Source organism: Schistocerca piceifrons, chromosome 3 (genome assembly GCF_021461385.2).
Source record: "Schistocerca piceifrons isolate TAMUIC-IGC-003096 chromosome 3, iqSchPice1.1, whole genome shotgun sequence".
Taxonomy (NCBI): Eukaryota; Metazoa; Arthropoda; class Insecta; order Orthoptera; family Acrididae; genus Schistocerca; species Schistocerca piceifrons.
The window spans coordinates 758,520,932-758,546,673 of NC_060140.1; the positions used below are offsets into that span (position 1 = coordinate 758,520,932).

The 25,742-nt window shown below is 38.5% G+C and overlaps 1 protein-coding gene across 1 annotated transcript in view; it reads left to right on the forward strand.

Annotated features, from left to right (window-relative positions):
- Positions 1 to 25,742, forward strand: part of LOC124789912 — a 225,582-nt gene that overhangs the window by 143,008 nt on the left and 56,832 nt on the right. Inside the window, exon 8 of the mRNA XM_047257429.1 lies at positions 19,142 to 19,286. Within this exon, the coding sequence (XP_047113385.1) occupies positions 19,142 to 19,286 (145 nt within the window). The remainder of the gene's footprint in view (positions 1 to 19,141; positions 19,287 to 25,742) is intronic.

Below are 25,742 nucleotides of genomic sequence, written 5' to 3' on the forward strand. Positions count from 1 at the left end.
CTCTGGGTCACGGACCATTATCCTTATTGATTTTCAATCTGATCCTCATAATTACATTCTCAGAACTGTCCGCTCTTTTAATTTGAGGGGGTCTTCACGTATAGGCCACAGTTCCTGCAGATACCCATCATTTGTCTTTAATACAGTGGTTTCTGTTGCCTTGTACATCCTCTTGCATTGATCACCGCTACCTTTAGAGGCAGTTTTTACCCACAGGGTGAGAGGGCACCATTGATCTCTACTTCTCTGCCTTTTTTTGATAAAGCCAATGGTAGAATGAATATGACGCCTTATACTAAAGACTTTGGCCACCACAGCTGATGAATGTTTTTAAAAATTTAAGCAGTTGCTTGCATTTAACCACAGGTCTTTTTAATTGGTAACAATGGACACTACACCTGGACCTTGGTGGCATGCCCCTGTAAAGAGGTAATGTAGGTTCAAGTAGAGGTACAGAAGACATGGAGATTCCAGTACCTCCAGTATTACTCACACGGAAGCAGTCATATCAGGCAGATGCAGGTCGGAAGTGCATTTGCATTTGTATCTGATTTTGACAAAAATAAACCTAAGATTAGATTAGATTAGATTCAGTTTTCGTTCCATAGACCAAAAAATGAGATGATTCTCACGCCTGTGGAATAAGCCAGAAAGTATAACATAAATACTAACAAAGAGATAGAGGGTCTGGCCAGTACTTACCTCAGCTCAGTACAGCCGATAGATACACAAAAAACAGAATCGAAAATTTACGTTCCTAGCTTTCGGAACAAATGTTCCTTCATCAGGGAGGAGAGAGGGGAAAGAAAGGGAAGAAGGGAAAGTAGGTTCAGTTACTCACAACCCAGGTTATGAAGCAACAGGGAAAGGAAAACAGGGAGGGTAGCAAGGATGGAGGCATGGTTATCAGAGAGAAGCCAAAGATATTCTACTGTAAGCACTGTGCCAGCTTCAAACCAAAGAGGATGCATACAGAAGTAAAGAGGTATATAGTATAAAGATAAACACAACTATGTAGGATGAAAAGATGCATGAATGGCTAAAGAGGAAAGGGAAAGAGGAGAAGACTGAAGAGTAAATGGGAGTGAGGTTGTTGAACATAGGTTCAGTCCAGGGGGATGGTGGGATGAAAGGATGTGTTGGAGTGCAAGTTCCCATCTCCGCAGTGCAGAGGGACTGGTGTTGGGAGGGAGAAGCCAAATGGCACATACAGTGTAGCAGGCTCCTAGGTTCCTAGAATTATGCTGGAGGGCATGCTCCGCTACTGGGTATTGGACATCTCCTAGGCGGACAGTTTGTCTGTGTCCGTTCATGCACTCAGCCAGTTTAGTTGTTGTCATACCAATGTAAAAGGCTGTGCAGTGCAGACATGTCAGTTGATAAATGACATGTGTAGTTTCTTATGTGGCCCTTGAATTGTGTATGTTTTACCAGTAGCGGGGCTGGAGTAGGTGGTTGTGGGGGGATGCATGGGGCAGGTTTTGCAGCGGGGTCGGTTACAGGGGTAGGAACCACTGGGTAGAGAAGGTAGTCTGGGAATATTGTAGGGTTTAACAAGGATGTTATGGAGGTTAGGGGGGCGACGAAAGGCAACTCTGGGTGGTGTGGGGAGAATTTTGTCAAGGGATGATCTCATTTCAGGGGTTGACTTGAGAAAGTCGTATCCCTGGCGGAGTAATTTGTTAATGTTTTCGAGGCCAGGATAATATTGGGTGACAAGGGGGATGCTTCTTTGTGGTCTGGGGATAGGAACATTGTTGTTGGATGGGGAGGAATGTATTGCTCGGGAGATCTGTTTGTGGACAAGGTCTGAAGGATAGTTGCGGGAGAGGAAAGCACTTGTTAGGTTATTGGTGTAATTGTTGAGGGATTCGTCAGTGGAGCAGATACGTTTGCCACGAATACCTAGGCTGTAGGGAAGGGAGTGTTTGATGTGGAATGGATGGCAGCTATCAAAGTGAAGGTACTGTTGTTTGTTTGTGGGTTTGATATAGACAGAGGTGTGGATGTGAGCTTCATCAAGATGAAGGTCAACATCCAGGAAGGTGGCTTGGGTTTTGGAGAAGGACCAGGTGAAATTCAGATTCGAAAAGGAGTTGAGGTTATGGAGGAAATTAAGGAGTGTTTCTTCACCATGAGTCCAGACCACAAAGATGTCATCTATAAACCTATACCAGGCCAGGGGAAGCAGCTGTTGGGTCTTCAGGAAAGCCTCCTCCATGCGGCCCATGAAGAGGTTGGCATAGGATGAAGCCATCCTGGTTCCCATGGCCATTCCCCTGATTTGTTTGTAGGTCTGGCCTTCAAATGTGAAGTAATTATGGGTGAGGATGAAGTTGGTAAGTGTGATAGATCTTTGGGTGGGCGTTGGGAGAGGTAGTGCTCAAGGGCAGAGAGACCATGGGTATGTGGGATGTTTGTGTAAAGGGATGTAGCATCTATGGTGACAAGAAAGGTTTCAGGTGGGAGAGGAGTGGGAATGGCTTTGAGGCATTCTAGGAAGTGGTTTGTGTCTTTGATGTAGGATGGGAGTCTGCGGGTGATAGGTTGGAGGTGTTGGCCTACCAGAGCTGAGATACGTTCTGTTGGGGCTTTGAAGCCTGCCACAATGGGATGGCCAGGATGGTTCTCTTTGTGGATTTTGGGTAATAGGTAGAAGGTAGGGGTACGTGGCTCAGGTGGAGTGAGTAAGTCTATGGAAGCCATTGTAAGGCCTTGTGAGGGACCTTGGATTTTTAGGATTTTCTGCAGCTCAGTCTGGATGGAGGGAATGGGATCCTGGGTAACAGCTTTGTAGGTTGAGGTGTCAGAGAGTTGACGCAGTCCTTCTGCCACATACTCCACACGGTCAAGTACGACAGTTGTGGAGCCTTTATCTGCCAGGAGGATGACAATAGAGCAGTCTATTTTCAGCTCCTTAATGGCACGGGATTCAGCTGGGGTGATGTTGGGGGTTGTTGGGATGTTCTTCAAGAAGGACTGGGAGGCAACACTGGATGTGAGGAATTCCTGAAATGTTTGCAAGGGATGGTTTTTGGGGAGGGGAGGAGGATCCCTTTGAGAAGGCGGTCGGAACTGTTCTAGACAGGGTTCAACACTGGGTCTAGTATTTGGGGGCTGTGTTTGGGTTGTGAAGTGATATTTCCAGTTGAGGTTCCGGGTGAATGAGAGGAGATCTTTAACCAGGGCAGTGTGGTTGAATTTAGGCATGGGGCTAAAGGTTAAGCCTTTTCATAGAACAGATGTCTCTGGAGGAGAGAGGGATCTGGATGAGAGGTTTAGAACTGAATTGGGACTGGTGATATGTGGCATTTGACTGTGGTTATAGTTGAGATTTGGTCTGTGTGGGGTATGTGCTGGGATGGGGAGATTGAGTAGGGTGGCTAGGCTAGGTTTGTTGGCTATGAGGGGGGTTTGTTGAAGGTTCTGTTATGGTTGGTGTTTGTGAGGGATAGGGAGAGGGACCCCATTTCTTAGGTGTTGCATTAGCACTGTGGATAGTTTTTTCAGGTGGTGTGTGGCATGGAACTCAGGTTTGCAGCTGGCTTCTAGGATGATGTTCCTGAGTGTGTTCTCCAAGCAAGGGTTTGAGAGGTGGAGGACTTTGAAGAGAGATAGGAGCTGTTGGGAGTGGTGGTTACATGAAGTAGTGTAGAGATTCAGGACAAGCTGGGTAAGGGCTAAGGACTGAAGGTTCTGGAAGTCCAGGAGAGACTGGTGGAAGGAGGAATTGCACCCAGAGATGGGAACTTTTAAGGTAAGTCCTTTAGGGGTAATTCCAAAGGTTAAGCAGGACCAGAGGAAAAGTATGTGGGATTGCAGTTTGGCTACGGTGAATGGATGTTTCCGGAATGAATGTAAATAATGTGGTATAGGATTAGGGTACATACTTGCTTGGTCTGGTCACTTTTTCCGTATTTTTCTTATTTAGTGGTCTTCCTTTGGTATTGAACATTACCAACACAATTTCTTTCTTTCTCGTCCTTCCCTCCGTGTTTTATTCCTTCTTATGATTACTATTTTTACTTTAGTTATTTAATTTCCCTACCCACCAGTTACCCACTATGTACCCTAATCCTATACCACATTAGGTGCGCCTAGGAGATGTCCAATATCCAGTAGCGGAACATGCCCTCCAGCATAATTCTAGGAACCTAGGAGCCTGCTACACTGTATGTGCCATTTGGCTTCTCCCACCCAACACCAGACCCTCTGCGCTGCGGAGATGGGAACTTGCACTCCAACACATCCTTTAATCCTGCCATCCCCCTGGACTGAACCTACGTTAAACAACCTCACTCCCATTTACTCTTCAGTCTTCCCCTCTTTCCCTTTCCGCTTTAGCCATTCATGCATCTTTTCATCCTACATAGTTGTGTTTATCTTTATACTATATACCTCTTTACTTCTGTATGCATCCTCTTTGGTTTGAAGCTGGCACAGTACTTACAGTAGAATATCTTTGGCTTCCCTCTGACAACCATGCCTCCATCCTTGCTACCCTCCCTGTTTTCCTTTCCCTGTTGCTTCATAACCTAGGTTGTGAGTAACTGAATCTACTTTCCCTTCTTCCCTGTCTTTCCCCTCTCTCCTCCCTGATGAAGGAACATTTGTTCCGAAAGCTAGGAACGTAAATTTTCGGTTCTGTTTTTTGTGTATCTATCGGCTGTACTGAGCTGAGGTAAATACTGGCCAGCCCCTCTATCTCTTTGTTAGTATTTGTTTCACATCTTTATATGAGATTTTCCATTAATCATTTAAAGCATAACATAAAAAATATACCCTGATCATTTGTCAGGAGATTGTCAAAGTAGGTGAATACATTACAGTAAACTGGAACTACTAATATTTACAGAATTAATACTCTGTCAGAATGAAACATAGTTATGCAATTTTAATAAATTTATCATGCACAAAATACCTAATCTTGACTGTTATGACCAAGTACTGTCAGAACTAAAATGCAACAGACATTTTTACTTAAGCTGGTCTAGCATTCCCTGTGAAGATATTCATCTATAGAGTAGAAGGAGCTGCCTGTCAAAAAGTTTTTCAAACTCTGTTTCAACTTGATCTGAAATCGAGTTTTTTTGTGGTCACTGGCAATTTATTGAAAATGCGTGTTCCTACTAAATACTGTACCCCTTTCTGGATCAAGGTAAGTGATTTTAAGTCTTTATGTAGATTGATCTTATTCCTAGTACTGATACTATGTATTCAGCTATTGTTTGGAAATACAGATACATTACTTGCAACAACTTTTGTTAAGGAATAACTATGCTGAGAAGCAGTGGTTAGAAAGCAAAGTTCCTCGAACAGATTTCTACATTATGTTCTTGAATTTACACCACAAATGAGTCTTATTACATGCTTTTGTATGAAAAAAACTTTTGCTCTGTTTTGCGATTTTCCCCAGGGTATGATCCTGTATGACATAATAGAATAAAAGTAAGCAAAGTATGCAAGTTTTTGTATATTTATATCTCCTACATCTGACATCATTCTCACTGCAAATACAGACTTGTTTAGATGCTTCAACATTCTTTGGTATACCCTTCCAACTGAATTTATTATCAAGTTGTAATCCCAAGAAATTTAACACCATCAACCTCTTTGATTTGCATGTATTTATATGTTATACACATGCTGGAAGAAAATATCTAAGAGGTTCTGAACTGCATATACTGGGTCTTTTCAAAGTTTACCGACAGTGAATTAGCTTTAAAGTATTTGTTACTGTCAGTGAAAATTTGAATAGCAGCCATTTCTAAATCTGTGCATGACTTGCTATTTATTGCAATGTTTGTATCATCTGCAAACAAAACAAACTTAGCATCTGGCAATATAACAGATGAGATCTCATTAATGTACACAAGAAAAAGCAATGGATCCAAGATTGAACCTTGAGGAACATTAATTCTCAATCAGGTGAAGAGTGACTTTTTACTGCACATGTATTTTGCAAATGACAGCTTTTGTTTCCTGTTAGTTAGATAAGACTCAAACCATTTTACAGCCATACCAATGACATCATAATATTCTAACTTAATTAAAGATAATGCTGTGATTCACACAGTCAAATGCTTTTCACAAATCAGCAAAAAGCCAGTAGCCTCTAATTTGTTATCTAATGAATTAAATACATTTTCACTGCACGTGTAAATAGCTTTCTCTGTATCAGAACCCCTAAGAAATATATGCTGTGACTTGGACAATATATTATTTGCTGTCATATGTCTAAGGAGACACTTAAACATAACGTTTTCAAAAGTTTTTGAAAAAGCCAGAAAAAGTGAAATTGGTCAGTAGTTTGTTGATATCTCTTTAACTCTCTACCTGTAAAGTGGCTTAACTTCAGTGTATATTAGCCGTTCTGTAAATGTTCCACTGATAAGAGATTGATTACAGAAATAGCTTAAGACAGAACTCAACTTGCATAAGCACTCTTTGATTATTTTTGTTGATATACTATCATAACCACTAGAATACTTAGATTTTAAGGATTTTGTGATGGATGATACTTCTTTGGAAGACGTGAATGTCATTTCCGTTTTGCTGAAGTTATTTGTAAAGACTGGTCTCAGATACTCAGTTGCACTGTTTACTGAACCTGATAACACAAGCTGTCAATAACAGAAACAAATCACTTGTATAAGAGGTTTGCAACACTACATGCACTTGTTACCATGTCTCATTTATTTTTAGAGCTATCTGTTCCTCTTCCTTTTTGACCCGCACCTGTCTCTATACTCACTATATTGCAAATAGTTTTTATTTTGTTGCCTGGTGTAATTATCTTTTACTCATAATAAAGCTGCTTAGATTTCTGGTTTGCTTGCTTCAATGTTTTGAGTATTCTTTCTAATACATTACAATGCTAACATCAGAGCTGTTCCTGGATAGCAGATACAGTCTCCTTTTTGTCCCACAAGATAGCTTCATTCCTTGTGTAATCCATGGCTTACTTTTAGACTTCTGTTTGATTTGAGTTACTTTAGGGGAAAACAATTTTCAAAAGAGGAAGTAACTTTATTAACTTTGTATTTCCCATCTGAGTCAGAAGTACTGTAAACATCTATTCCATTCATGTCTTCGATCGATCTCCAGAACTTCTCAATTTTTGACTGATTTATTATCCTCCTGTACTCAGATTTAATAGATTTTTTTTTTCCTGACAATTTTCAACATTTAACTCAAGATGCTGCATGTCATGATCAGGTAGCCCATTTGCTATTGGTTTTGTGATAAGACTTTTTTTCTTAGATCTGTTTGCAAAGAGCATTTATATACCCTAGTTGCAAAGTTTGCAGTAGGAATTAAACTGAATGACCGTGTTACTGGTTGCAATAATAGTTCATTGATCAAGCTTTTCAATTAATCCACATTAAAAGCACCAACAGTGACTATTTCTTTGTTTTTGACTATGAGATGGGACAACAGAGTTTCCAGATTTTTTATGAACAGGTTGAAGTTTCCTGAAAGTGCTCTGTGTATACTTACTATAATAAAAGATTTATTACAAAATACTATTACTGTTGCGCAAGCCTCTAAGTTTAGAAGTTTATACCATAATTGCATTGCCCCTACATTTTTTAGAATACTGTACTCATATGTATGGATGTACTTACGAGAACAACAGCTGTAATCTTACCCCCCGCCACCCTATTTGTTGGTAGTCACTCACTTCATAATTGATTCTTTAATAAGCTTCAAGAGGAGTAAGATTTACAAATAACTTTTTTACTTATCTCCTTTTCTCATATTTGGCTCCAGTTCATCATGTCTAGGAGTTGATCATTGAGGCTGAAATTTTTTACTTTGTAGGTTCCAAATGACACGATAATTTTGAAGTAAGCCTGTTCTGTAATCTCTGTTTCTGTAATTTTTTTTATTGTATCACATTTTTCTATATCATACTGTCTTTACAATCTCCACTTTTAAATCAAAAATTACATTGTTATTGCCAAATTTAAAAACACATCCAATCAGATCAGAGGCATCCCCACTACTAACTCATTCTGTGGTACTAAAAATATTCCAAGGAGTTTACAAATTTTGTTGACACAAGAAGGATCTTCACCAAGTTATATCATTATTTTATAAATGAATCCAGAAATAAATTTAATAAATATCGTCAGATTGTGCTATTAATAATATGAATTTTAAGTGTGCCAGATGTTTCATAATTTCAAATGTTCCTAAAAGAAGAGTAATTATAATTGTACATGTCGACTGTAACAAAGAAAATAAAGTGATTTCTTTTTATACATTTTTAGCCTGAAATATAACACATCATATACAAAATCATATGAAATTCTTTTAGTTAAACAGCTGAAATAGTATTAACTTGTTTAAAAGATAGAAAGTATTTTTGGTATTGATAACATCTATTGAATAAAGGTAATGTTAGGGGAGGGCATCCCTTCACAATATCCCCATCACAAAATCTGGAAACAATGTGTTTACAATATTTTGTGACAGACTATAAGGTTTCCCAACCACTGTACAATATGATGCCAAAAGACAGAATACATATGTATTGATACATAACATATTACAGACAACATAAGAGGTTGTTGTTGTTGTGGTCTTCAGTCCTGAGACTGGTTTGATGCAGCTCTCCATGCTACTCCATCCTGTGTAAGCTTCTTCATCTCCCAGTACCTACCGCAAACTACATCCTTCTGAATCTGCTTAGTGTATTTGTATTCATCTCTTGGTCTCCCTCTACGATTTTTACCCTCCACGCTGCAATACTAAATTGGTGATCACTTGATGCCTCAGAACATGTCCTACCAACTGACCCCTTCTTCTAGTCAAGTTGTGCCACAAACTCCTCTTCTTTCCAATTCTATTCAATACCTCCTCATTAGTTATGTAATCTACCCATCTAATCTTCAGCATTCTTGTGTAGCACCAGATTTCGAAAGCTTCTATTCTCTTCTTGTCCAAACTACCTATCGTCCATGTTTCACTTCCATACATGGCTACACTCCATGCAAATACTTTCAGAAACGACTTCCTGACACTTAAATCTATACTCGATAACAAATTTGTCTTTTTCAGAAACAATTTCCTCGCCAGTGGCAGTCTACATGTTATATCTTCTGTAATTCAACCATCATCAGTTATTTTGCTCCCCAAATAGCAAAACTCCTTTACTACTTTAAGTGTCTCATTTCCTAATCTAATTCCCTCAGCATCACCTGACTTAATTCAACTACATTCCATTATCCTCATAGTGCTTTTGTGGATGTTCATCTTAAATCCTCCTTTGAAGAGGAACATCTGTTATACAAGTCATAATCTGGTCTGTCATTGTTGGTAGTATCTCATCACCGTTGATATGAATTTGTTGGGCAGCTCTTGGTCTTCTTTCTTATTGTGATTGGAAATTCATTTATATATATGATGGTAGAATGAAAAGCAATGCCTCCACCTTCATTAATTTCGGGTTTGGATGGGAATATTGTAATAAACCAAATGCAGAAATAATCCTTAGTATGTGATCTTTAATTACCAATATTCACTTTTCCACATAATCATCAGGCAATTGGATACATTTCTGCCAGCGATGAACAGGTTTTCTGAAGCCGTCGTGGAAGAAATTGACAATCTGTTTCTGCAACTACCACCTCACAGTTCTCTGAACGTCTTCCTCAGAAGCATAATGATGTCCCCACAGATCGTCTTTCATTACTGGGAACAGATGGAAGTCACACAGTGCAAAATATGAACTTTATGGAGGGTGGCTTACAATGGTGAGATTCAGTCTCTGAAGTTCTGCTGTGATGGCACATGAAGTGTGTGGTCTGGCATTGTCATGCTGCAGGAAAACATTTCCCTTTTCCTTTCAGACCCTTGTTAGCCATCCTTTCAGTGTTCACAGTGTTGTGATGTAAAGCTCTGCATTTATTGTTGTTCCACAATCTAGGAAATCAACATGGATAATACCATCTGTGTCCCATAACACTGTGGCCATGATTTTTCTAGCTGAGTGCTGCATTTTTAATTTCATTTTCTGGGGCAAGTCTTTGTGTCGATATTCCATAGACTGATGTTTTGCTCCGGGACATAATGGTGTACCCACATTTCGTTTCCAGCCACAATTGAATAGAGAAAGGTGTCACCTTCATTCTCATAACATGAAAGGAGTTCCTGGCAAATTTCAGTACTGTGCACCTTCATTTCAGGAGTCAGCATCCGGGGTATCCATCGTGCACAGCTCTTCCGATAGCCAAGCAAAGCAATAATGTGACCCACACATTCTTGTGAAATGCTGATTGTGCTTGCTGTTTCTCTCTGAGCCATACGACAATCATCTTGAATCAATCTGTCAACATTTTACTTGTGAAACTTGGTGGTTGCTGTCACAGGATCTCCAACTTTTTGTTTGTCACGCAGGTCAGATGTTCCCACCTCAACATCTTTAAACTTACTCGCCCAACAACACACAGAACTCACATCAACAAAATCACCATAAACTGCTTTAATTCTCTGATGAATCTCCTTTGGGGTGACACCTTCTGCTGTCAAGAATTCAATGACTGCATGTTGCTTAAATCGCATTGACCGACTGGCTACGCAGGGTTCCATACTTTACACTGTAACAACACAACCATTCAATGCCTAGGCTTCCTGCAGACTGGAGCTGCAAAGAAGAGGCTATGGAAAAAGCCAGTTCCAGCTGCATACCAATGCTGCCAACTGTTGAAGAGCTAGGAAGGTGGAGGCATTACTTTTAGTTAACCCTCGTATAAACTGCAAATGGCACAAATCACTGTCCCTTCCTCTGCAACAGACAAAACTTCATTATCAGTCAGCTGATTCCGCATAAGGCCACTGATTGCAATCTTAACCTCCCTCACATCATTTGTTGTAATCACTTGTTTCATAATTGATTCTTTTAATAAGCTTCAAGAGGAGTAAGATTTACAAATAACTTTTTTACTTATCTTCTTTTCTCATAGTTGGCTTCAGTTTGTCATGTCTAGGGGTCGATTCTTGAGGCTGAAATTTTTGACTTTGTAGGTTCAAAATGACATGATAATTCTGAAGTAAGCCTGCTCCATAGTTTCTGTTTCTCTATCACATTTTTCTATATCACAACTGTCTTTACAATCTACACTTTGGAATCAAAAATTATAGTGTTACTGCCAAATTTAAAAACACGTTCAATCACATCAGAGGCATCCCCTCTACTAACTCTGTGGTACTAAAAATATTCCAAAGAGTTTACGAATTTTTTTGCAACGAGAAGAATCTTCACCAAGTTATATCATTATTTTATAAATGAATCCAGAAATAAATTCAATAAATATCATCAAATTGTGCAATTAATAATATGAATTTTAAGTGTGCTAGATGTTTCATAATTTCAAAATAAAGTTATTGCATTTTATACATTTTAATCTGAAGTATAACACATCATATACAAAATCATACAAAATTCTTTTAGTTAAACAGCTGAGATAATATTAAGTTGTTTAAAAGGTAGAAAATATTTTTGGTATTGACAACTTCTATTGAATAAAGGTAATGTTAGGGGAGGGTGTCCCTTTACACAAGTCAGCAACCACTGAAAACTGAATAAAAGCAGGGAAAAATAATTTTTGTTTTTAATTATAAGTCCAGTGTTGGAACTGGGGCAATATAGTTGGTAAATCTGGTTATGCCCAAAAAGGGAACCTAAAGGTTTGTGGTCATATATCGAAAAACTAAAGAGTTTGCACAAAAAAATAATAGTTGGCAACTTCTTTTTATTTTCAGAATACATTTGTTGTGTTCATGATAACCTTATTGATGCAAAAGCCAAAGGCTTCTGAGAATCATCTGGAAATTTATGTTTTAAGACTATGTGCATTCCATGTTCAAAGTTGTGTGTTACTAAGACCAGGGACACAGGTGGTTGCTACATTTTTAGACAGGGAGCTGGTTTTAGTTTGTTTTTTAGTTGCCAAAATGCCTGTTAACAGATATAGGGATACTCAAATATTGTACTGATTCAGCATAAGAAGTTCAAATGGTGAGAGATTGCAGCCACTTGAGGTATAAATCAAGTGTGATAATTGATTCTGTCCAGGAACACTTGCTAATCTTTAAGTTCATTCGTATCGGCAACTTCTCAATTGCTTCATTGTACTTCATTTTTGGTTTTGAGATCTTCCTTGCTCAAGACATACCCTACATGTGTCACAGTAGGTTTGGGTGGGAGAGGGGGGAGGGGGAGGGCAGCTTCTGGGAAGCTGACATTTAATGTTGTGAAAATGTCTCCGCCTTAATTTGCAAATAACACAGATGTTCAGCAGTTGTTCGGTGTGTAACAATAACATCATCTAAGTAATGTAATCACTGTGCAGTACCATTTATCAGCTGTTCTAAGTGTGTTTGGAATATTGTAGGGGTGCTTGCTATCCCTGATGGTAATCTGTTGCTTTGATACAACATGGAAAGGTTGTTGACAACAAGAGAATTTCTGGACACTTACGAAACCATATTTTCATAAGTTACTGGTACGAGTGTTTTGGATATGTAATTTATCTTGTAACAAATCAGCATATGTGGTTCACAGTTCTGTCAAAGAACACATTACTCCTGAACGTCATTGTATATCAATGCAAATAAACATGTTTTTTGTGCTTTGCATAATCTATGAGCTGTTTGTCACAAATTGGTGTGGTAATTTAGTTGCCATAACATATTTTCTAACTAACATACTGTGTTACATCTAGTTTTCCCTTAAGCAAGAGTAGCTCTGTAAATTATCTGCATTTATTATAAATTAACTCTGTTTTTGAGTTTGCTAGTAACTATAATTAACCTCAAAATATTTTAGGAAACTATTAGTTTTTACCACAAGTTTTTGTGTTACCCTGACAGAAATCTTGTTTTGTGTATTGTGAATTAGCAACTTTTTAGCTCTACAGATTGAAGAATAATCAGTTGGCTTCATTTAAAGTTATTTGTTCACTGACTTGTAACACATTGCACCAGCCAAAACGCAGCCCAACTGTGAATGCTGTTCTCAAACATGGGAGGGGTTGTTTGACATTTGTAAGCACTAGAAATAATCCTGACTACTGTCAGATGATTGCCAGCTTCTGCAAATCGATGTGTTGGAAGAGCTCCTGAGGTCACAGACCTGTGATACCTGTGATACCTGTACCAGAGGTACCTCAAGTACTATCCTCTCCCATGAATCCTGTCTCCTCTGAAGAAAGCACAGGATCTGTCATTGCTTGTCCACTTGACTGTGAATGATATGTCAAGCGCAGATCTAGGCATCCTGTATAGGGTGGACGGAGACCAGGGAGGGCTGAGGGTGTTGTACTGATCCCCCTAACTAACAAGTCTGAGATGCTGCTTCTCACTGGAACTGAAACTGAGCCAGTGGGACTCACTTCATCGGTTTTGGGGAAACCTGTTTTGTTCAATGACAGGAAGAGGCAAACAAAAAAGGGTATGGGTCTATGAATCGTTGGCAGAAAGGGACAGGAAAGGACACCGGGTGCACTAGTGTGTATGCCTGGAGGCCTCATTCAACATTTTGAAGAGGCCATTCCAGCAGCCATTGAGGGAACATAGTGCAACCAACTGTAGATTGTGGTGCACATTGCAACAAATAACACCTGTTATCTGGGCTTTGGGGTCACTCTCAGGTCATTCCAGTAACTGGCAGAGAAGGTTGAGAAGACCAACCTTACACATGGAGTTTCAGCAAAGCATTTTGCAGCATTGACCCTAGAACTGATCATGGCCCTTCCTGAGTGGAAGGACTGAAGCAGAAAGTTCTGTGACAAGCTAGCTTGTGACTTCCTGGACTTGCACCGAAGGGTTGAGAACTATTGGATCAGGTGTGCACTACAAATCAGTGGCTGCTACTCAGGTAGCTGACTACATATGGGGTGCACACAAGGCTTTTTTTCAGATTAGGTGACTCTCCATCCCATCCAGATAATGATAGCTTTAGGAAACACAGAAGTATCTGTGTAAGAGCAAAAGAAATACCTCCCCCATGTGAGAGTATTAAAATCATAATGGTAAACTGCAGAAGCATTCACAACAAAGTGCAGAGTTTCAAACTCACTTGATACTAGGTCTAGAAAGCTGGTTGAAACCTGAAACTGATAGCAGTGAGATTTTTGGGGAAAGTGCTAAGTGCATATCAAAAGAATGGGCAAATGAGAAATTGAGGTGGTGTATTTGTTGCAGTAGAGAAGAAACAAAAATCCACCAAGGTAGAAATTGAAGCTGCATGTGAGAGTGTTTGGGCAAGACTCAGTGTCAGGGGGTGGGCATAAAATGATAATTGGATCCTTCTATCACCCACCAGATTCATCTCTTGATGTAACTGAAAACCTTAGAAAATCCTCAGTTCACTTGTATGTAAGTTCCCCAATCACACTGTAATCATGGATGGAGGCTTTAATCATTCAACAGTTAACTGGAAAAATTACAGTTTTGTTAGTGTTGGTCGTGATAAGACATGTTGTGAAACTTTAATAAATACCTTTTCTGAAAACTATTAGTACAGACAGTTAAGAACCCCACTCATGATGGAAATGTATCAGATGCAATGGCAGCAAATAGAACTGACCTCTTTGAGGATGTCCACATTGAAATTGGTATCAGTAACGATGACATGGTTGTGGCAACAATAATTACCAAAGAACAAAGGACAACTAAAGCAAACAGAAAGATATATATGTTCTGTAAATTAGATAAAAGAACTGTAGTATCATCTCAATTAGGAAATTGAAACTTTCAGCACAGGACAGGAGCATGTAGAGAAGCTCTGGCTCAAGGTTAAAAGAATAGTTGACCATGTACTGGATAGATATTTACAACATTTCATAATGGTAGGGAACCTCCATGGTATTCAGCCACTGTAAAGAAACTTCTAAAGAAACCTCTGCATAAAACAAAGCATAGGGCTATAGATAGAGAGTTGCTGAATGAAACATGTTTGGCTGTCAAGAGAGCAATGCCTTCAATGAAAACCATAGCAAATGTCAAGTGATCTTTCACAGAACACAAAGAAATTTTGGTAGTATGTAAAAGCTGTTAGCAGCACCAAAGTTAGTGGCCAGTCCCTAGAGAATGAGACAGGAACTGAAATTGAGTGTAACAAAGCAAAAGCTGAAATGCTTAACTCCATTTTCAAATGTTCCTTTACCAAGGAAAACACAAGACAGTTATCCCAATTTAATCCTCGTACCACTGAAAATATAAAGAAATAAATGTTAGCATCAGTGGTATTGAGAAACAGCTAAAATTGTTAAAATTGAACAAAGCTCCAGGGCTTGATAGAATCCCTGTCAGATTCTATACTAAATTTGCAGCTAAGTTAGCCCCTCTTATACTGAATTTGCAGCTGAGTTAGCCCCTCTTCTAACTAGAATCTATGTAGATCCCTTGAACAAAAAACCATGCCCACTTCTTGGAAAAAGACACAGGTCTGTCTACAAAAAGGAGTGGTAGAAGTGATGCACAAAACTACCATTCAATATCATTGACATCAATTTGTTGTAGAATCTTAGAACATATTCTGAAATCAAACATATTGAGGTATCCTCAACAGAATGACCTCATAAATGCCAACCAGCATGAATTTGAAAATGATCGATCAAGTGAAATACAACTCACATTTTTCTCACATGGCATACTGACAGCATTGGATCAACTCAGTCAGGTAGATGCTACCTTTCTTGATTTCCAAAAAGCATTTGACTCAGTACACACCGACACTTATTGTCCAAACTGCAGTCATATGGGGTATTTAATGAAAATCTGTGACTGGATTTAGAACTTTTTGTTAGGGAGGATGCAACATTTATCTTGGATGGGAACAGATACCTGGGTGTAATACTTTGTATGGATGTGAAATGGGATGATCACATAGGTACAGCCATGGGTAAAGCAGGTGGTAGACTTCATTTTATTGGTAGAATACTGGGGAAGTGTAATCAGTCTACATAAGAGATTGCTTACAAGTCTCTCGCATGGCCAGTTCTTGGATATTGCTCATGTGTGGGACCTGTACCAGATAGGACCAACAATGGATATGGAATGTATACAGAGAAAGGCAGCACAAATGGTCACAGGTCACTGTGACAAATCTTGAAGATAGATGTAAACTATCCTGAGAAAGTTTACTAATAAAGTTTCAAGAACTAGCTTTAAATGATTACTCTGGGAATATACCACAATCCCATATTTATGACGCACATAGGGACCATGAAGATAAGATTAGAGTAATTAGTGCATGCGCAAAGACTTTCAAACAGTCATTCTTCCTGTGCTCCACATAACGGGAAGGAACCCTAATAACTGGTACAATGGGATATACCCTCTGCCATGCACCTCACAGTGGCTTGCAGAATATAGATGTAGATGTATTTATTCAGATTTTTGGTCTAGTTGAGGTTGAAAATCAGTGTCAGACGAATTTATCCTTGGGGGGGGGCTGTAAGAAATGTGGACAGTTCATTGGATTTATGTAAAGGACATGAGTCTACTTCTGCTTGTGAATTCATTTTAAGGTCAGCATGCAGCAAAACTTGACTCCACTAACAGTATTGTGTGTGAGATGTTTGCTATAAGTATGCTGCTCTAAGTATCTAGGTCATCTTTGAGGTCAGTATGGAAGGGTCAGTGGTTTTGGTCAGATATTGAAGAAGCTGTAAGTCTCAAATTCTGTTCTGGTCACTAGGTGCAATTAGACAGAGAGAAAACTTTGTGCAGAGAGTGTTCATAATATCAATGAATCACTGTTAGACTCGGCAACCTGGGTGTAATAGGAATAGGAATAGGTTCTTGGAAACATCATTGAACATAAAATTTGAATATGGTGTATGCATCAAAGCCAAGGACATTTTTAACTATAGGACCTGCCAACACTAAAAAGGCTATAGCACAAGTCATATGCTTATATGAAATGAAATGAAATGATCGTATGGCATTGTTGGGTGGGAGGCCCCATGTGGGGAAGTTCGGCCGCCGTATTGCAAGTCCTTTAGTTGACGCCACTTCGGCGACTTGTGAGTCAATGATGATGAAATGATGATGAGACACACACAACACCCAGTCATCACGAGGCAGAGAAAATCCCTGACCCCGCCGGGAATCGAACCCGGGACCCCGTGTGCAGGAAGCGAGAACGTTACCGCAAGACCACGAGTTGCGGACATATGCTTATATGTTAGTTGTCCAAGAAGCAGAATTTCACAATACCCATAGCTCAAACCGAGTGATTTTTTCGTTATTAGTTGTAGTCCTTCAGTGCTCAAGTATGTGAACTGGTTTGTAAGGGATACTGATCTGCTTATTTAAAAAAGATAAGTTACTAGTGTCACATGAGTAACATTCACAGTATTAATTTCTGTGGAGCAATAGAATCACGATGGCATAGTGATTTAATAGTCTTCATTTGGGTCATCACATTGTGGTCCTGGTAGTGGGCCACAAGGCTGACTACAGCAAACTTTCACCATATGTCTTGCATTGGAATAAGTTTGCAGATAGCTTGGTAATGAGGGTGATCCATGGATGAATGCTTCTCAGCACATTCTAGGCGACTTGGGAATCAGCTACACTCTTGCTCACACAAATATCATTATCTTGCTAGGAAGTTAGTAAATCAGATAGTTCATTAACAAAGCTTGCTGTGCTGCTTGTGAACTTTCAGAAGTTTTAGCAAATAGATGCACTTATGGTAGAGAGGGATTTGAATTTCATAATACCCATGAATGAACATCTTGAACTGATGATAAATAGATCACATTTCTAATTAAGGATTCAGCATAGGATTTGTCACATAGACAAATGAAATTACAATTACAGCTGAATTCTTGTAGATCCACATCCCAGGCTGCATTTGATTGCATTCTTTTCCTATGCTCAAGGTACTCCAGCCTCATAGCTATTACATGGATTTTTGAGATGGCTTAAGCTGTAACATTGCTGAGCTTTCTACGATTGATTTCAGGAAGCTTAACACTGTTGTCATTCATGTAACTGTTGAATTACATCCACACTTCTCAAACAAAACCTTACTTCAAGCAGTACATGAAAAAATTGTCCTAGCACACTATAAAGCTCAAAATAATGACATGGATGTCCATTTTCCAAGTAACTCATGGGCATTTTTCTAGAAATTACTCAGCATTTATTGCCACATAGAACTTTGTATAAACACATGAAATAAGTGTGGCAGATATGCTCATTGTAAGCTAAGGTAAGCAATTTATGAGAAGAAAACATGTTGCAGTCAAGTCCAGGGATGAAACTGGCAGCTGCAGATGCAGGCAAAGTCCGAGGAGTGAAAGAAACACAGTCTTGATGAATCCACTGTCCATTATAAAATGTACACTGATATCACTGTAAAATGCAGTTACACACTGACAGAAAAGTGATTTAGGGCAGGCTGTGGCTACCCTTATACTAGCTGGGCAGCTGGATCAAATTGTGCACAACCATACACCTCAGGCCAGGTGCTGTGCAGTATTTCCCACATAATATTAAAGATGATACATAGATCAACACTGCATAATTGATATCAATGTCTAGACAGATCACTAGACTTAGGAAGTAAAATGTGTCTCCAAATTTTAAAGATCTTATGAAGTAATTATATGCTTCTGTTGTGATTTTTAATAAGTAACAGTATTTTATATGGCTTTACATCAGAAGTGTATCTGTTAGATATGCACAGTTAATTACTCCTTTTTACCCAACTGATGTGTAAATGGCTATATTGTAGAATTTTTAATTTATCATGGTGCGTTTTGGGTTACCCCATCATCAGATATGTCGCAATCTGCCTAAGTCAGTTTGGACACTGAAGTGGTTACTGAATAATTATATGTAACAAGCGTATTCTCATGTCACAGATCTGATGATGAAGTAACACAAAAAGCTTCAAGAGAAGTGAAAAATAAAAAAATTTAAAAAAATTGTTACCAAGACACGTGTATAATCATTAGTTCCAACATGGTCACAAATCCCCTCAAAGACTTCTTGTCTAAAATGATGACGGATATTTGCAATACTATGAATGAAAATTCACACAGTGTTCCATCACATGAATGCATATTTGCAATGAATAATTTTTCACAATTTTTTTTATTTTTATTTTTTAAAGAGGAGAATTACCTTCGGTCTGGATGGGAATGATAATTGCTGTCCTATTTGGCATTGCAGTAGCCATTTCAGAACTAGGACAGAAGACATCCTCGCTTGTTGGTGTTGCCATATCTGCATCTCTTCTACCACCTGCAGTGAATACAGTAAGCTACAGTCATATTCCTGTCCTTTTTATTATTGGTTATCATCATTGTTTTACAAACTCATAATGGACTAATTGTAATGTGCAGAAGTTAATTGCATTTTTTTTCTAATTTTGTGTGACTAATTTGTACTTATTTGGAATATTTGCAGATATTCATCCTAAATTAGATAAATTTCATAAGAATAAGTAAATATACAAGTGCAGATGCTTCAGAGATGGACGGTTTATGTTTCCCTGGCATATAGTTTCTTTAAAGGGTCCAGATACTTAAGAGGCCTCCCAAAAAGGAAAAAAATTGATCGTCTTACTAAAGAATTATTTGTTGTGGTACTAGTGCACCACTGTTTCTCAGCCTTGATCAGTGTCTGTATGCTGTGACTTGTTCCATCAAAACAAACCAACTTAGGTTCAGCAATCAGTTAACTGCAGAGTGTTCTTACAACCAACTGAAAAATATTGTTTATGAGGTTCAGTACAAAATAACAGCTATTAACTCTGCAATTTGTGTACTGATAAAATTTGATCAGTCAGTGGTAATCATCTTCAATGCAGACCAATTAGCATCTACGCACATATGTTCAAAACATTTATGCATTTCAATTTCTTTTGAAGATGTACAGAAGCTTTGCCACTTTGGACTTTATTCATTGAGTCATTCATTCATTATGTTCTGCAGGTTCCATCAAGAAAGTGAACCTCCAGGAATATTAGATAAGTCAAGGTATAAGCTAGCAAAAATGTAGTGTGCTCGGTATGTTGGTGGATGATTGAGTGGTGGTGACAGGCCATGAAGCCCAGGGCAAACTTTGTTAACAATTACAAAGAGCTTTATTCATTTTGGTACATGGTATAGTGAGTTAAACGTGCCCTTCACTGCTGACCCTAGCTGTGGTTGATGAATGGACAGCATCTTCTGTGTGGTATTGCTTCTAACCTACTGACAACTTAAAGTGTGATTGGTGGATGTGGATTATATCTGCTTATTCCCCCAAACCAACCTTCCACTTCTTTACAAGATGACTTACTTGGAATTTGCAGCCACTCTTCTTTACTGAATAGCCGGTTGGTCGAAACCCTCTTGACTTCTTCTCCATCGAATAACACTAGGTACAAGAATTGTTAGACTCCTTCTACTTATGAAATATGTAGACATACAAACTTTACTTTTCATCAACTAATGATGTATTTGACCTCAATACACAATAAAAATTTCACTTTCCACATGAATATGTTACTTCCTGCAAGTCTCTCTTACAGTCAGATGTTAGAAACAAGTTGAGTTACAGTTAAAAGAAAGTTGGCTTGGATACCATGACCTTTCTTAACATGAATCATTAAATGAGTCTTGCCTCTAACAAGGTCACGTCAAGAGTCTACAAGAGTACTTTTTCAACTGTCTTGTTTTAATAACAATAGTCAATGACACAATAAGCACAGAGCTTCATATAAACTCCATGGTTCTTCCTTCCAAACTCACTAAAACATCTATGGATTGTTCGAGAGGTACTTGTCGGTGCCATCTGACTGCAGCATCCACTTTCTTCCCACAACTGATTTTAAACCTGCACACCCAAACATGTGACATGCAGTAGGTAGGATTCTACCATCCCACACTGATATCCAGAATATCATGTGTTGAGATGGTAGAAGACTGAGTGGTTCTAGAATTTACATAGAAATTCTCAAATCACTACATATCTCCCTCAGATCGAACATGCGATATTTTATACTTAATCATTATGCAAATAATATCACTCATAATAACATTTCATATCTTAACAGTATACATTTCTTACATATGTTTATATACATATCTTTCCTTTCCATAACAATTCTCTGCCCTCTCTTGAACAATCTTTCACTTACTGTTCCTCTACTCTTTTATTATTTTACTTTGTTATTAAGACATGAGCATTTACTCATGGTTTTAGTCAGCTTTACTAATATTTAATCTATTTTCTATTCTTGTCTTTTGTACTACCTTTTTCCTAGTATGTACTGTTTTCATTATTTGTAGCTTGGAGGAACTCTGGACAAAATGAAAGTGTTCTTTTGACACTCATTTATTTCCACAAAACATAATAGTGCTACTCATTCATAGAATTCACACTTCCCAGAATAATCCCTATAAAATTTGTGACTTTTGTCATGATATTGTCCCCTTCTCCTAGGATCAGCACCTATTCCTTGCTTGTGGGTTGACCTAATAAGAGCACTTCCTCTTTCTATTTTGGTAGGTACACCCCTTACAAAACATCTCTGTTTTTTAGGCCATAGATCGTCCTATCTCCACATAGTGAATGTTGGGTACACCCTCCTTATCCTTTCTGAGTAGGCCTCAAGTTCATTACCCTAATATACATTTCTATGTATACCATAATTAAGTATCTTCTGGTAAAGATATCAATCTATCTTAAAATTCTCATTCATTTTTTAATATATCATTTACTCCATAGAGCCCTCCTCTACTTATCAACTTCTATATTTTCAACAGATACTATATCTCCATATACTATTTATGTCCCTCTATCCTTCAATTCATCAGAATACATATTACATTGACATTCCATAATGATCAACATGACTAATTCTACTCCTACTTTCGTTTTCTTTCTTTGCTCATGCCTCTCTCTTATTTATTCATTACTCATTACTACTTTATAGTTGTTTGTTATGTATGTGCACCTCTACTTATGTATATTTGCTGTAGAACCATCATAGCTTCCTATATATATGCGCATATTTCCATATGTACACACATTTTCCCTACAACACCTGATGGTTCTCACATTGTGACAGGCTTCCACGTATGTGATTTAATGTTTGTGTAGAAGTGTATATTTGTGTATATGTGGATGCGTGTTCATGTAGTCTGATTCTTCAGCCTTCTTATCTGAAGATAAAATTTAGGTTTCTAGTGAAGTTTGTGAATATGGAAAGAGGAAAAAAATAGACAGGTCTTCAAATGAGAAGTAAGACAGGAAAAAATAGATACAGATGCCAGGATCGAAGAAAAGAAAGAAGATAGCCCTAAAGACAGGAAACTTTTCCCACCCCCCTTCCCTAGGATCCCTACCCCTCAGGTACTTGAGTGAGATGCCAGAGGAGGTTTGGTGTTAAATCGTCTCCTACAGAACGGACTTGTCCCACCTTCACCCTTTGAGGTCCCCGAAGGAAATCCTAGCAACCCTATGGAAACGGCATATGATGAAAAATCAGGCACACTTGTTTGTGAGGGTTGTTTGAAAAGTGTTTTGTGTTAATCATGATTTATCTGTTTTTGTAAATCATGCTTTTAGCTACAATACCCACCCCTTTCAACATTTGTACAACCCCCCCCCCCCCCCCCCCCGCAATCTACATCACATCTCATAAAAAGTATAAAATACTCTTCACAAAATAGAAAATCTATACGCTACAGTATAACAGTTGTTCAGCTAGTCACATCTTATTATATTTCCCACAAATATGATACTCTATTTAGTTTATTTCTGTGATTCTCTTAAGTTGTTCTCTATTTTATAGTTATATCCAGTTTTCTAAGCAATAAGATTACAGGATAGTTCTAGATTTTAAAGGAATTTGGTGTAGGAAAACTATTCTGGAAGAAACACCGAGATCCCACAGTTGTTACTCCACCCATTAACTCAGACTGTTAACGTCCCTGGGGGTGTAGATGACAGAATAGTTTAAGATTTTAAAGGAATTCAGTGCAAGAAAACTATTTTGGAAGAAACACTGAAAACAACTCTGGATCCATTGTTCTCTATTTTACAGCCATATCTGGTTTTCTAAGCAATGAGATTACAGAATAGTTCTAGATTTTAAAGGAATTCAGTGCAGGAAACTATATGGAAAAAACACTGAAAACAACTTGGGATCTGACAGTTGTTACTCCGCCCATTAACTCAGAATGTTAACATCCCCAGGGAATAGATGACAGAACAGTTTTAAGATTTTAAAGGAATTTGGTGCAACAAAACTATTTTGTAAGACACACCAAAAACAACTCGTGATCCGATGGGCATTACTCCTCCTGTTAACACAGAATGTTAACATCCCTGGGGAATATACAATTTTACATCCTTTACATTGTATTCCCCCCCCCCCCCCCCCTACCCCTTTTCTCTCTCCCCTCCCTTTTTTTTTTTTTTGTTAACTGCTAATCGAAATATTTCCTTATAGTACCCCAAGTATTATTATAATATTTTGGGTCCCATAGATCTGATATTAACTTTTCTTGAGCACTGGCAGACCAGTACTTCTCTTTAAATTTCTTTAGAAAGTCTTCCCAAGCGGAAAAATTCTCAATATTTGCTGTTCCCCATTCTGAGGCTTCCCCTAGAAGGTACCTGACAGCGAATTTGATATTCTTGGTATCTTCCCAATTTTTTGGCAAAGCTTGGTTAAATCTTTTTAAGAAATGGGTCAGATGTACATCTCTGTCTGGCTTAAATTTAGGGAATTGTCTAGATAACCATGAATTAGCTCTCCATTGCAAATCAGTCACCACTTCACTAGTTAACACAACATTAGGTGAAGTTATCCTTTTTTCTGCTTTGTCTTGGATAAGCTTAATTTCTCTCCACTGGTCGTCCATACCCTTCCTGGTATCATTAAGTTCGGAAGAAGGAATAGGCAACACATTCCCAGATGTTATTCTCTCAGTAACCTTTCAATCTATAATTTCTCCAAATTGTTCCTCGAAGATAATTGCATTTATAATATTGGAGTTAACTATTTTCTCTTTGAAAATCCTTTCTACATTATCTACCTGTGTATTGACACCTGTAATTTGCAATTTGTTAATTGGCATTAATTCATGATGCTTATCTAGAATCTCTTTCAAAATATTCATATTTAATATAGTACATGTTTTCAAAAGATCCTAACTTTTCAGTAAGTTCTGATTCCACATTATTACATTTGTTCTCAATGTCAAGTTCTAACATTTTTCATAAATCTTGAAAAGTATCAGTCTGTTTCTGACTAAGGTCATTAAACTTATCATTTATATGAGTCAAAGAATTTGTCAACTTGTTCTTTAAATCTACTTTTAAATTCTCTACTTTATTACTTATAGCATCAAACTCAGTCTTCAAAGCATCCATGCCTTTGCATAGATTACTAAATTCTTTGCTTTGATAGTCAACAAACCTAAATTTGTTGTTTGAATATTTAGAGTTTCGCTCTGAGCATTTAATTGAGAACCTAATGTGTTTAATTTAAGACTCTGAGCTTTGATTAAATTTATTAACTCAGCCCAGTCAGGCAGTTCTTTGCTAATTTTCATGGCCATAGCTGGGTCTTGAGTTTCCCCAACCTGTTGTGTATTTTCCATACTTTTCTATGCCTTAGCTCTTGTAAGCATTTAAAAATAACTTTAAAGATGATAATTACACAATAAAAGTTCACTCAACAGTATCTTGTACCACTTCATACTAAAGTAATCAAGTTTTGTTTCACGCTCACTCAGCATAGAATTCTCGTTGCGTAGGTGAGCAGATGTGGAGGAAGCAGCACCGGTGAACAGCAGCAAGTCTCTCATACAGTCGGACGTTAGAAACAAATTGAGTTAAAGTTAAAGAAAAACAGCTTGTGTAGGCCACAGTTATTGATGTCAATGGCATGTGTTATGTTGTGCTGCAATGGTGCTCCACTTGAGTGATGAACCATCAGCTCTGCAAGTGACCCCCCCCCCCCCCAGTAGTAGTATGTGTACTACTTCCCTCAGTGTCATATAGACTTGGGGATCCCTCTCCCCACTCACATCATAGTGATGCAATGAGAAGGCAGCTGTGCATGGGGTATGAACTGGTGCCCTAAGACAGCAGTTGGCTGGTGGCTGGTGTTGTGGTGCTGGGTCATGCTAGGATCTCAGTGTAGGAGTTGGCAGGCAGGGACAGTAGATCAAAAGGGCTGACTTCATGCAGGTGGCAGATACAGCCTGATCTCAAACCCATTGCTACAGCTGGCAAGCACAGTTGTCTCGCTTTCTGGTGTCACTCTGGCATCTTGGCAGCACTGCTGGCTTCTGGCAATGAAGAGTGATCCTTGCCTTAAAATCTAGACTTGCCTCTAGTGCCCATTCGTTTTGTTCAAACACGACACCTAGTCACATGGCTAAAACAAGAGGCTTGGTGACACCACCCCAACTGTTACACTGTTACGGCTGTGCAGAGCTGTTCATGGCTGAGCTTTGCTGTACTTTCTGCACAATCCACTGGCATGTCTTCTATTGCAACCCAATCACCACCCTTGTGGCAACTGGCCCACAGCTGTTAATACAACACTGTGTAGCACTTCCATGCTATATTTCTTTACTTTCATTAAAGACTAATAATTTTCTGACCAAAGACTGGGTTATGGCACTACAAATCTGTGTATTCTGTTCACAATAAACCTTCACAGAACTGCTTGATTCCATTAGCTGTCATGTCGTTTGAATTTAATT